General features: G+C 36.5%; 1 protein-coding gene across 6 annotated transcripts in view; it reads right to left on the bottom strand.

Annotated features, from left to right (window-relative positions):
* SLC39A10 (solute carrier family 39 member 10) overlaps positions 1-14,954 on the bottom strand; it is a 264,604-nt gene that overhangs the window by 26,056 nt on the left and 223,594 nt on the right. For all 6 annotated transcript variants that reach the window (XM_008258853.5, XM_017342994.4, XM_089330146.1 and 3 more), the window contains 2 exons: positions 3,782-3,951; positions 751-939 (listed from right to left, as the gene is read on the bottom strand). In XM_008258853.5, coding sequence (XP_008257075.1) covers positions 751-939; positions 3,782-3,951 — 359 coding nt within the window. The remainder of the gene's footprint in view (positions 1-750; positions 940-3,781; positions 3,952-14,954) is intronic.

The raw sequence follows: 14,954 nt of genomic DNA on the forward strand, positions 1-14,954 counted from the left end.
TGAAGATATTTAGTGTTAGTATCACAAACAGGTTAGTGATACACATTTAGGACAGGCAGATGTAAAACAACAGGAACAGGAGGGGTGTAAACTAAAACACAGTGAACTGCAGCAGGTTTGAACTTACTTTCTTGGAGATAAATTTCTTTATAGAGATTTGTCTTATTCTCATAAATGTATCATGGGACAAAGACAGTGACAATCCAGGTATTTAATCAGTAGTCCGAGCAGCATCTCCCAAGTGATATTTAACACTCTTGAAAAGAATCATAATTTCCATCTTTCCATTATATTTTTTCCTACAAAGACCCCTGACTTCTTACCATTACTACTTCTACCACTGGCAAGGTATTTCTGATAAAGAAATGTAGTGTGTAATAACATTTTCATTAAAATATATTACAATGAATGCAACTTATATTGAAAATGTTACCTAAGAAGACTGATGAGCCTAGCTTCTATTTACACATTTTAATATTACCTAACTGGCCAATAGCTTTTTCTTTGAGTCAATTAGGCATGATACAACACAAATTAATTGAAACTGAGATTGCTGTATTTTGATTATAAATGCCAAAATAAATATATTAACAAACATAGAAAAGATCAAAGTCAGCTTCTCCTCTGAAGATCAGCTATTAAAACATACAGATTTAATATATACCAACATCACAATTAAGAAAAGAAGATGGCCAAAAAAAATATTTGTTCTGTCTTATATTCCAGAAAATTAAACAACTAAACACTCACTCTTTGTTGCTTGTAGTGCTTAAACATTCTGATGCAGTGTTCAATGATAAATAGCAAGTAAATGCCTCCTAGAGCGACAAGTCCTTTCAATACAGCATCATATTCTTCCAAAAACTTCTTGGATTCATGTCCATGAGAATGTCCATGGCCATGTGCATGCTCATGACTGTGATCATGTCCACCCTGAGACTACGAATAAGAATAAAGAGAATTTCTAAACAAATTATTGAAATACTATCTCAAATTTTGAGATTATAATCTCCCAGAAGACAGAAAAAAATACCTTCTAATTTTTCAAGTGTTCCCTTAGATATTATCTGACTTAAAGATAACTGGACTTCCTCTTAATTTGCATTACTTAGTTGCCCAGAAAAGATTACATTTCCTGGAAGGTATTACATTTCATAAAACTCTAAATCAACTCTCATACAATTGAAATGCCCATTCATACTGTAATTAGAGAATCAAGCTATTAATAGTAATAAGAGTAATGGGTCCTTTATAAACTGAACTGAGTATGATCCACTTAAATGCCAAATTTTAGTAAAAATTAAAAGAACACACACAAACTAATTGGCCAGTGGGTTATCATTTGTGATTCCCTGTAATATAATGAATTTAAATATTAACTCCTTTTTTTAAAAGATTTATTTATTTATTTGAAAGGCAGAATTACAGAGTGGCAGAGGCTGAGAGAGAGAGAGAGGTCTTCCATCCCCTGGTTCACTCCCCAGATGGCCACAAACAGCTGGAGCTAGGCCGATCCAAAGCCAGGAGCCAGGAGCTTCTTTCAGGTCTCCTATGTGGATGCAGGGGCCCAAGGACTTGGGCCATCTTCTACTGCTTTCCCGGGCCACAGCAGGGAGTTGGATCGGAAGTGGAGCAGCCGAGACTCAAACCTGTGCCCATATGGGATGCTGGCACTTCTGGCCAGGGTGTTAACCTGCTGCACCACAGTGCCAGCCCCTTAACTCCTTCAACGCATTATATTTTTAGAAGATCTTCTCTTAAAAATTATTTCAAAGAATTAATAAAACTGCTACCTCTGCATATACTATGAAATATTATCAAAAGTGTATACTTGGCCGGCGCCGCGGCTCAATAGGCTAATCCTCCGCCTTGCGGTGCCGGCACACCGGGTTCTAGTCCCGGTCGGGGCGCCGGATTCTGTCCTGGTTGCCCCTCTTCCAGGCCAGCTCTCTGCTGTGGCCCAGGGGTGCAGGGGAGGATGGCCCAAGTGCTTGGGCCCTGCACCCCATGGGAGACCAGGAGAAGTACCTGGCTCCTGCCATCGGATCAGCGCGGTGCACCAGCCGCAGCGCGCTGGCCGCGGCTGCCATTGGAGGGTGAACCAACGGCAAAAGGAAGACCTTTCTCTCTGTCTCTCTCTCTCACTATCCACTCTGCCTGTCAAAAAAAAAAAAAAAAAAGTGTATACTTAACTATACATGTAATTTTCTGTATTTTAAAGCTTTAGCAAAGACAAATGTATGGGGGCTGGTGCTTTGGTGTAGCGGCTAAAGCTACTGTCTGCAACGCCATATTGCATGAGTGCCGGTTTGAGTCCTAGGTGCTCCACTTCCAATTCAGCTCCCTGCTAACATGCCTGGGAAAGTAGCAGAAAATGGCCCAAGTACTAAGGCCCCTGCAATTGCATGGGGGACCCAGAGGAAGCTCCTGGCTCCTGGCTTTGGATAGGCCCAGCTCCAGTCATGGTGGCCATTTAGGGAGTGAACCAACAAATGCAAGATCTCTATCTGTGTCTCTGTCTCTGTCTCTCTCTCTGTAACTCTTTCAACTAAATAAATCAATCTTAAAAAAAGTATGTACACTAAATTTATATTTCAATACTGTGAAATGTACAAGAAATACAATATTAACCTTAGATAAATAGACTTAACTATTTTATTTCATGTAATATTTATTTGTATTCTTTCCCTGTTAACTAGTGGTCAAAAGTTTTCCAAATGTCTCAAAGAAAGACCAATCAAAAAGGTAATAGCTGTCCTTACTTAACCCTTCCTGAGGAAAAAAAAACCAGCTAGACAGCACTTGAGTACTTTTCAATTGCTCTCATTATGCCCATTTTGAAATGGGCATTTTGTTTCTTGATGGCTGGGAGACCGGACAAGCTAGGATTGGGAACAAAGGGGGAAATAATGTATAATATATACTATAATAATTCATATTCATTGATTCATATATTAAAAAACATACAAAAAAAGGCAATGCATTATAATGTTCTAGACGTCAGATCTGGAATTCAACAGAGAATACAGAAGCGGAGAAGTACATACACAAAGAAAATTCTCTCAAACAACCCAGAAGGGAAATATTCAACATTGCAATTTTACATTTGGAAAAGAAAAATCCCCATTGTTCTCAGATTATGACGTAAAAACAGTTACACTGAAACACTCACAGCTGGTGACAGCCAGCTATCTATTTATTGATAGGTTACAGATAGCAAGCTTTACAGAGGTTGATAAGCACAACGCTAAGAGTATGTAATTGTGGCCAAATCATTAAAAGTATCCCCAAAAGGAAGAAAATAAATGGCATCCTGGGTGAAAAGGTTAAGTGTCCCCATGTATAAAGAGCTAAAAAACTAAAACAGTTAACAGAGTATGAATGTCTACTTCTGCTAAAATAAAGGTACCAGGAGCAAACTGGTCATATGTGCAATCATTCAACACCCCCTATACATTACTCCTAAAGCCTAAACTGATATACCAAACTTTATTTTCAGATGCTAACATGGAAAATTTTACCCAATGAGTATTTTTAAAAACTGAAGAAAGTAAAACTGACATTACTAGTATTTGTTGTTACTTAAAAAAAAAAAAAAAAAACTAATAGTTTGATTTATTTTAAAAATATTGCTATTAAAATTGGGGAAATAAAAAAAAGTTATCCCATAAGCAGACATAAAAGAAGACAAATACCAGTTTAGTATGCTATGGAGCCTGCCAATGAAGGAAATTTTTAACTTAAATAATTTCAATTTTTTAAGATTAGAATGGTTTCTTACGTGGGGCAGTAGATGAAGAAGGGCGTCTCCACTCATGGTTCCTACAGCTAGTGCAACAAGGAATGTGAGAAGGAATTTGAAGCATCCTTGGTTAATGATGGGAACCAAAATCACGCCTAGCAAGGAAAGCAGGCTAATGACAGTGATAGAAATGATACCACAAATCCATGCTGTAGGAAAGAAATTAACAGTCAATATTAGTGTGACAATATAAACTAAAAAAGCTCTAAAGAAGAATAAGCATAAGATAAACGAGTCATGGAAGATAGATTATCTTACCCAGACTATGCTTTTTAAGAAGCTTTATGGCACTGCTGTGCTTAAAAACAAAACAAAAACATGACATATAACCAACTTGAACAACACTTAAAGAATTAAGAAACTCAGATCAAGTTATAAATAGTCCCTTCAATGGCCCAGGACATTACAACAGTCATTTAAAATGACTTAAGGCTGTGATTCATCTTAATATCTAGACTGGAAATAAAAATCTTCTAAAGTTTAAAGGGAGAGACACAGTAATAAGACTTTATTTAAAGAATATAATTATGAAACTCTTCTATGACCATTGAAAGAACATCTACCTACTATATCTAAATCTTTATGAATCTTTCTAATGCCAAGTTTAAGAAACTTAACATATCAGCCCAGATGGAAATACATTCACATTAGAAGGTAACAAAAAAGTCTTATTACCAATAGTTGGTTTGTATTTTTATTGGGACAGAGGATAATTCAGTCCTATTTCCCAGGATTTTTTCTTCTCTTCTCTATACCTGGTTCCAAATTCCCTTTCCTTCAATTTTGCTTTCTGCATCATTTACTACATAAATGCCACTTCAAGGCATTACAAGGCAAAAATCCTATTCTAAAGAAAACTATATAGTCAAGTAAGGTTTAAAGATTGGCTCACTAATGATAACCAAGTTACTCTGTTCAGTGTTCAAAGAAAGGAAAAAAAAAAAACACATTAGTGAGAGATCCTGACAAAATAAGTGAGACAGGGGCCACAGGTGCAAGATCTTTAGACATGAAGTTTTGAAGCCAAGTTATTGAGCAACTATACCAACATGGGTTTGTCAAAACAACCACAGCCTTCTAGCGCCAATCATTTTAGTGGGGGGAAAAAAAGCAGATAAAAGGGACAGGGTACTTATAATACCCAAATGGGACAAACTGAGGATGATAGAAATTTAATTTCTATCATAAATATCTTAACAAAAACATTAACTTGAAGATCAAATATATCTCATTCAGTAATACATAACTCTCCCTTCCAAATATATTTTTCTTTAGTTTGGCAATAATCCAACCTGGAAGCAGTTATCTTCCAGCAACAACCTAAAAACAACTTCAAATAAGAAGTTAAAGGAAAAAAATGCACTTAAGTACTTGGAAAACCAATAATATATAGTCCAAAATACTCTGAAAGAAGAAAAAACACAAGGGGATCTTCAATAAGTTCTTGGAAAATGTGTATTATGAAAAGACTGATTTTTTTTTGCACCAAAGAAACATTTTAAAATTTTTTCCCATAAGCTTTTTGAAGTACTACAGTGTAACATAAATTGTTGGTCAACTTGAATATACTGCATCAGACTAATGGTGTTCTGTATGTATTAACATTTAGAAATTTATTTATTTATTTTTTTTTTTGACAGAGTGGACAGTGAGAGAGAGAGACAGAGAGAAAGGTCTTCCTTTGCCATTGGTTCACCCTCCAATGGCCGCCACGGCTGGCACGCTGCGTCCAGCGCACCGCGCTGATCCGATGGCAGGAGCCAGGTACTTCTCCTGGTCTCCCATGGGGTGCAGGGCCCAAGCACTTGGGCCATCCTCCACTGCACTCCCTGGCCACAGCAGAGAGCTGGCCTGGAAGAGGGGCAACCGGGACAGAATCCGGCACCCCGACCAGGACTAGAACTCGGTGTGCCGGCACCGCAAGGCGGAGGATTAGCCTAGTGAGCCGCGGCGCCGGCTTTAGAAATTTAATTTCTATCATAAATATCTTAATAGGTAAGTCCAGAAACAAATATCTATTTATCAGTGTGCAACGTAATATAACCCTAGAAAAAAGAATAAATTTTATTAACAAGATTTATTCAACCTGATTTTTACAAATTCAGGTTTTAAGTTAGTACCTTGAACTGGTTACATGAATTTCCTTGGGTACTGAGGCACAGGAATAAAACAAGAAAAACTTTCATTACATAATTTCAGAGGCTAATTCTAGTGTATTTTTATCCACCATAATTCTGACTAATAAACACTTCTAATAATTTTGAAGTTAACAACTTTGCTTATTTTGTAAAAACTGCTTTCAAAGGAATGTAAAGCTTATGGACAGACAGAATTAAAAGTATCAGTTTATTTTGGTGCAAAAATTTTTTTCCTGGTATGTGAAAAATACATATTATGAAAAACCTATGTATGGATGTTCAGAGATTTTGTACCAAAATAAACACTCAAATGCTTTTTGAAGTCTCCTTGTAAAACTACAAGTATATTTTAAAACATGAGCTTTTTACACTTTTAAACTTAAGACCATATTAAAAAATATTCTTATAATCATTTTTATAAAAATAAACTAAGTAAAGGCTTGAGAGAAGATGTGATTTTATTGCCTAATCATAAAACCAATATATGGAAATAAGACTTATTCTAACCAAGTATTTCCTTTCTAAAAATTCTCATAATATTAACTCCTGGTTAGGGGTACCCTGAATGTAAAAAAAAAAAGTACAAAAAAGATTTTATGAAGACAAAAACATTTTGCAGTATTCCAAGAAACTGATTCACAATCTCAAAAGTCATTTGGTCAATTATGCAAAAATCAATTTAAAAATTAACCGAAATTTAATTCAAGAAAAATCAATGTCAATACATCAGTGGATAAGTTTAACACAAATACATCATAAATGAAGGCCAATCACTGGCAGATTAACCTAGTCAACCAGTTCTACATGTATTTGGGGGAGGGGTGTCTGTATGAGTTCATGAGTGCACAAATCAGTGCATATGTACATATGTTATCAGTTGTGATAACTGATTCTTTCTCATCCACTTGAGAAAAGAAAATATGTGGAATAAGAAATGCCTTAAAAGAGAAAATCTCACTTTATGATTAAAAATCTTTTTCATTTGTGATTTTTTAACCTTAGAAATTTAGGAAATACAAGAAAATAGCAGAACTCACAAAGGAGAAGGTGTTACATAAATCAATCTAGGGTTGTAACAGCACCATCTTCAAGGGCACCATTTTCATTCTATCTGTTTGGAAATGCCACTTACTTAGAACACAATGTGAATGATACACCATGTAGGTATTTGATAAAATGGTGCTATACTGAATTTCTAAAGCTGCCCCTCCAAAATGACTTGATACAAACATGCATGCATACACACACGCATACATTTTTTACTAAAAAGTTTTTTTGAAAAGCAGGGAGAGAGAAACACAGAGTTCGCATTTGCTGATTCACTCCTCAAACGCCCACAACAGCTGGGGCTGGGCCAGGCTGAAGCTGGGAGACAGGAACTCCCATGCAGGTGGCAGGAACCCAACTACTTGCACCATGACTGCTGTCTCCAATGGTTCAGTTCTGGAGTCTGGATTTGGATCCAGGTATTAAGCTTAAGCACTCTGATATGTGACAAGGGTATCTTAAATGCTAGGCTAAACACTCTCCCATTCCCTCCCACAACATGTATTTGTTAAATAATAAATAAATAATAAAGATTTTTGGTTTCTTATTTATTTGGTAAAATGCTTGTCAACAAGTTGGTTACTGAGCAAAAACAAAATGCTAAAGATCAGAACACTGTTGTTAAAATCAAAATTAAAAATCTCTACATGTCTTTGAATGTTTACTCCTTAAAAGAAGTTTCCTATTTCCTCAACTAGGAAAAAAATACCTATAGTTTGCTTGCTATTTAAAATATTTCAAAGACTAGTGTCAGGAGATTTTTTATTTTATTTTTTTATTTTTGACAGGCAGAGTGGACAGTGAGAGAGAGAGAGACAGAGAGAAAGGTCTTCCTTTTGCCGTTGGTTCACCCCCCAATGGCCGCCACAGCAGGCGTACTACGGACGGCACATCGCGCTGATCCGAAGGCAGGAGCCAGGTGCTTTTCCTGGTCTCCCATGCAGGTGCAGGGCCCAAGCACTTGGGCCATCCTCCACTGCACTCCCAGGCCATAGCAGAGAGCTGGCCTGGAAGAGGGGCAACCGGGACAGAACCCGGCGCCCTGACCGGGACTAGAACCCGGTGTGCCAGCGCCGCAAGGCGGAGGATTAGCCTATTGAGCCACGGCACCGGCCAGTGTCAAGAGATTTTTAAATGATTAGAAGTCATATATTAAACACAGTCCAAGCAATCTTGAGCAAAATGAAGAAAACGCTAAGCAGTAGGCATTGTACTACCCAACTTCAAAATATACAACATTCTAAGCAAATTAGAATAGTACCATCATAAAACCAGAAACATAGATCAACAGAACAGAATACAGACTCTAGAAGTAAACCCACACAATCTATAACCAAATTCTCTTTGATGAAGGTGGTAAGAACATTTGCTAAGGAAATGAGTCTCTGCTGGGAAAATGGGACATCCACATGCAGAAGAATGAAACTAGAGCTCTCTCACCATATATTTAAAAAAAAAAAAAAAAAAACTCAAAATGTGTTAAAGACCTAAATTTAAAATCTGAAACCGCTAGAAGTAAACATAAGGGATGCATCAGGACCTTAGAATTGGAAAGGATTATTTCTGGATCACACTCCAAAAAAATAGGGAAACAAACATTAATAGACAAATGAGAGACTACATCAAACTAAAAATATTGCATAGCAAAGTAAGCAATTAAAAGTGAAGAAACAAACTACAGAATAGGACAAAACATTTGCTATAGAAGGGGTTAATATCCAGAATATATAAGAAACTAAATAAGTAATAGCAAAAACAGCAACAATAACTCACATAAAAAGAATTAAAATGGGCAGCAGATCAAAACAGATGTTTCTGAAAAGACAAACAAATGGCTAACAGGTATCTGAAAAAATGTTCAACTTCCCTAATCATCAGGGAAATAGCAATCAAAACTACAATGAGAACCTTACTCCACTTAGATCAGTTATCATCGAAAGATAAAACAGTGCTGGCACGAATGTGGAAAAATGAAAAGGACTCTTACACACTGTTGGTGGGAATGGGAATTAGCACAACCATTGTGGAAGCCAGTAGCTATATTTCTAAACAAACCACCATGTGATCCAGCAATCCCACTCCTGGGTATATATGCCAAGGAAAAGAAATGCTTGTCAAAAAGACATCTGCACCCTCATGTTTATTGCAGCAGTAATCACAAGGGCCAGTAAACGGGAACAACCTCTGTGTCCATCAATTGCTGAGCAGATAAAAAAATGTGGTATATACCACTGTTCAGTCAAAAAATGATGAAAACCTGTCATTTCTGATAACATGGGTGAAACTGAAGTAAAGACAAATACTACAAGAAGTCACTCATATGTAGAATGTAAAAAAGTTGCCTCACTGAAATTGAAAGTAGAGTTGTAGTTACCAGAAGCTGGAGAGGGCAACAGCAAGCGAGGTGTGGGGAAAGATGAGTTAATGGGTACTGTGTTACAATGACATAGGAGAAAGCTCCTGGCGTTCTCCACACTGAAGACGACTATTGATAAAAATAACGTACATTTCAAAGCGCTAAAAGGATTTTGAATGTTTTATAACAAGTGTGGAGACAGACATGCTTATACTCTCCCAATGGCCACAATGCCCAGGGGTGGGCAAGGCCGAAGCCAGGAGCCAGGAGCGTCTTTTGAGTCTCCCACATGAGAACAGGGGCCCCAGCATTTGGGCCATCTTCTGCTGCTTTACCAAGCACATTAGCAAGGAGCCAGATGGGAAGCAGAGCAGCTGAGTCTAACCATCGTCTATATGGAATGTTGGTGTCACAGGCAGTGGCTTTACCTGCTTTGCCCCAATGCCAGCCGCAATATGCTTATGCTGATTTCAACATTAGACAATGTATATACATGCCAAACATTACATGGTACCCCATAAACATGTACAATTTTTATGTGTCATTTTCAAAATATTTTTAACATTTAAAAAATAAATCCTAGTTGCTTTATAAATGATTTGTACCTAAAACATAAGGGCACAACTGGAATCATCATAACATAATTTACTCCTTCACATTTATACTGCCTTAATTCAAACTTGAAAATTATCAAAACATTTTCAAAGATGCTAATTATTCTGCCCCTTTAAAAGGAGAGTTTTTCTTAATTCCTTGCTTACCAGTAGCTACTTGAATTGGCAACATACTAGCTGTTGTCATACAGGAAGAAAGGACTTTATGCAGTATTTCTCTTGACTTACATGATCATGGAACCTATTATTGTATCTCAATGAGCCTGTATCCTACAGAAGGTGATTTGAAAATGCTAATGTTGGAGCCAGCATTGTGGTACAGTGGGTTAAACCACCACCTGCGATGCCAGCATCCCATATGAGAAAAGTGAAGTATAATTAAACATGAAAGTAAGAAGGAATACTAATTTTATTTATTCAAATAGCAATGTTTCAAATTTTGAGCAAACTAGGACACATAAAGAGTTCTACAAAACAAACAAGCAATCAACATAAAATTATCAGAAAGTGCTTATTGTTATTTCAATGTCACCAACATACACACAAGCAGTAAAGTTAACTATTTACTTCCTATCTAATGTAAACTGTCACTTATTCCCACTAGTTCCAAGGAGAAAGGAGTGAAAAGTAAAATGTCTTTTCAGATAAATAAGAAAATTTCCACACATTTTCCATAGATTGGAACTATTCCATAAGTGATTCATTAGCAAAACAGCCCAACTATTTCCTTAAGTATTCATTACTATAAACGTGTTATTCTCAATTATTTACTGTTAACATTTTTTGAAAGTTTCAGCTTTCTATCACTACAAGTGTGATGGTCCATGCTTCTAACAATTTACGTATCTTCTTCAAGGAAAATAACAATCCTTTTGGCCTATAAGAAAAAATGTGGGGGCTGGCATTGTGATATAGGGGGTTAAGTGCCACTTCAGATGTCAGCATCACATACTGAAGTGCCAGTTTGAGTCCTGCCTGCTCCACGTTGAATCCAATTTCCTCTGGGACGGCAGTGGAAGAGGGCCCAAGTGCTTAGGACCTTGTCACTCCTGCGTTAGCCCTGAATGGAATTCTGGACTCCTGGCTTCAGCCTGGCCCAGCCCTCGCTGTTGCAGCCATTTAGGAAGTGAACCAGAGACGGAACATTTCTCTCTCTCTCTCTCTCTCTCTCTCTCTCCCCCCCTCTCGTCTGTGTGTGTGTGTATGTGTCTGTCTCTCCTCTCCCTCTCAGTCACTCTGCCTTTCAAATAAATAAATCTTTTAAAAAGGGAAGCTGTTTTGCATGTACTAAATCTGAAATTCTTTTTGTTATCCATTTATTGAATTTACAACATTTACATTTAAGCTTACACAAACTCTATCCTAATTTTCTAGAAATAGAAAAAAGCAATGCAGGGAATAAACTGTTTTGACTTCTAACCAAATTGTGTGTTTTCAACCCGTTTATTTGGTATACAATAAAACAAAAAACAATACAAAGCATCTTTTAAAAAACTTCTGCCAAACTAACAATATGCAAGCTATTAAATACAACTAGCAAATGCCTTCTTTATTTGTACTCTAGACACCATATGCAATAAAAAGCGCTAAATGTCTGAAACAAGCTTCACTTATTCTGCAAATTAGGTCACTTAAAACGTTAAAGGTCTTCAAGCTTAGTTATCCACCAACTCCCTTTCTCATTATCTAAAGAGAAAATGCATTCTTTTAAAAAGAAGCGCTCATCTGTGGAAACTTTCTAATTAACTTGGTTTAAAGCATGTGCAAGATGGCAGTTTTCAACACTGTTTCAGCATTTTAATTGGCAGAAAATGCTTAGCAGCCTATTCACTACCCTCCTTGGTAATTAAGCTAGGGTCAACTCTACGACTAACTGAGCCAATCTTGTGAAACAAATGATTTCTACCATACACAGTATATAGCATATTTGGTTTACAGCAGTCTTTGGACAAAGTTAATGAGGTAGGAGCTATGTCACTATGGGAAGATTTATATAGAACAAGTTAACCTTTCTTAATGGTGCAGCAGTCATTAAAAATAATTACTAGCAGGGCATTCTCTCTAACAATTATTAACATCTATCAGGACATAATTAATTCAAGCTGTATTTCTGACAATGCTAATAACCACCTGCAAACAACTAATCAATATTCACTATTAGTAACGTATTTGTTTTCAAAGCAAGTACAATTTACTCTAAGGCTTTTCAGATGGAATAAGCTGTAACTTTCCATATTACTACAGTCAAACATCTGTCAACAGCTTTATTACAATATATGGATTATGGCAATATTACAACATAGACAACTCTAATTAATTAAAGTCATAATCCACAGTTGACATGAAAACAAAGAACTAGAAGTTTTAGAAGCCTTCAAAATAAAAAAGCTATTAGTTTTAACTTTAGATGAGACAATCTTGTCAGTCTGTTTTTCTCTATAAGGAATAAATATATTTAATCTCAGCTCCCTTTTTTCTGTTGCCATAGTGAAAATGCTTTGGCACCTGAGAGGGACTGTAACAAGCCTGAAGCCAAGAAAGAGGACAGATTGTATCAACTCCAAAATGAAAAAATCAAATCTAGTTCATAGACTCATTTTTTTCTACATCTTTTGATTTTATAAGACTGACCTCAGCTTATCCACTGAGAAGACCACACTTAGGGATTGTTTCTACCGTACTTAGAAATTCACACCGATACTTGCTCTCCATCACTCCCCTGTCTATGTTTACATTATCTACCAAAATGCCTCTAAATTAACTGTATGTAATTCTCATTTCTCTGCCACTTCCGTTCTATCAAAGCACTATCAAAAAGCCTTTCAGCAGGAAGCAGCAAAGCAGGAAGCACAGCAGTAGAGCACAGCGGTTACAAGTAGAAGCTTAGGCAGAGGGCGGCACTGTGGCATAGCAGGAAAAGCTGCCACCTGTGGTGTCAACATCCCATAAGGTTACCAGTTTGAGTCCCAGCTGCTCCACTTCTGATCTAGCTTCCTGCTAATGTGCCTGGGAAAGCAACAGAAGACGGCCCAAGTGCTTGGACCCCTGCACCTACAATGGGAGACCCAGAAGTTGTTCCTGGCTCCTGGCTACGGCCATTTGGGGACTGAACCAGTGGATGCAAGGTTGATTCTCTCCCTCTCTCTCTCTCTCTCTCTCTGTAACTCTGTCTTTCAAATAAATAAATAAATCTTAAAAAAAAAAAAAAAGGCAGCTTATGTGGAGAATACTATATAATCACATCATGAAATCTACCTGGCAGCTGTGTAACCTGGGACAACTTACTTAACTTCTTAAATTTTCCCTTTCCTCTAAAAGTGCCCATCTCACAGGTTTAACAAATTAAATGAAATACCTTGTAAAAGTGTTTAGTATAGCATATGGTAAAGCCCCAATACATACAGGCTATTATGATTAATTTATCTATTCTATTCCCTACTGTAAAGAAATTGGCCAGGAATACAAATATAGGCACCCAAGAAACTTACCTTGTTAAGTAATTTATTTGTACTCTTCCAAGCTTTATCTCAAATAAATTTTTATGTACTAGAACCTGACATTTTAAAACATGTCCTCTTTATTCCCACACTGTGGAATTTTACAAATTTCTATCCTTTTAATTCTTCATCATACCAAAAATAATTTTAGTCTGTATCTGTACCATTTTAGTTTTTCAATAACTCCCTCTAAGGTAATTGGGCATTTCAACTGGAACTACATTCGTTATTCTAAGTTCACAGTAATTCCATCACAGTTTTACACGTGTTAAAGAAGTTTATGAAATTTCACTCATTTTGAGAACGTTTACAATCAAAGTATACTGGGCTAACTGATGTATTCATATAAATATCTTCCAAAGATGCATTTTCAGTTAAGCGTTTTTTCTGGATTATAACTGAAAGCATACAGAATACTGTCAAACAATATACTACCCAAATCAACATGAATGCTTCCTTTTATACAAAGTTCTCTTTAATTAGGCATTAGGGATAAAGAGATGAAACAACAAAAAATAAGTTGATCCAACTATTAAAGACCTTCAGATCTGGACTTCGATGGTGATACCTGAGGTGTCAAGGAAGGGAACTTTGTCAAGCCTAGGATGGTCAGCAGGTTAGCCAGAGGAAAGCTTGAGAGGAATCTTCGAGGAGTTATAATAGATTTAGAACGTAAAAGAGAGAAATGAGAGAACAAAGGCATAACCTGTTTTCAGCAGTTCATGGCCAGAGCTGAGAAAAGCAGAGATTCAAATAATGGCGGGGCATAAAGTTGGAAAGGTAGGCAGGCAGGTGACATATCTGCAAAGCCTGTGGGCCACATAAAGGATGTTGATCTTTGAGACAATATAGCATAATGCAGTTCCCTACGATGTATGAGAAAAAGTAAAGCCAGCACATCACATCAAATCCATGCTCCCAGGGACATAAAGAAAATATTAGGGAAACAATGAAAATTATTAAATAGTATAAAGACACATGCCAAAATATGTAATCAATCAACCAAGGCACCCATCATCAGATGAACAGATACAGAAAATGTGGTAATGCATATACAATGGAATATTACTCAGCTATATAAAAAAAAAAGGATGAAATTCTATCATTTGCACCAAAATGGTTGGAACTGGACGACACCATATTGAGCAAAATAAACCAGAAACAAAAAGACAAATACTGCATGGTCTCTCTTTTATGTGGGAGCTAAAATTAAAAAAAAAGAAAAAAAAAAAAAGCTTGGATGTATCAGTTTTGTTGCAAATACACATTTTTGTCAACTTTGTTTCAAATTTTCACCAAACTTATAGAAATTATAAATAACTATAGTTTTAAACATTTTGTGAATATTTTATCTTTTCATTTGATTGTTGTTTATAGCCCTTATCTATTTTCCTGCTAGACTATTGTCTTTCCACTTATTATTTGTTGAACTCTTTATTTAGTAGAGCCATTAACCCTTTGACTAAAATGTAAACTTAAAAATTTTACCTCAAAAATAAA

This window comes from Oryctolagus cuniculus, chromosome 3, assembly GCF_051225735.1.
Source record: "Oryctolagus cuniculus isolate XC-2025 breed Fujian yellow rabbit chromosome 3, ASM5122573v1, whole genome shotgun sequence".
Taxonomy (NCBI): Eukaryota; Metazoa; Chordata; class Mammalia; order Lagomorpha; family Leporidae; genus Oryctolagus; species Oryctolagus cuniculus.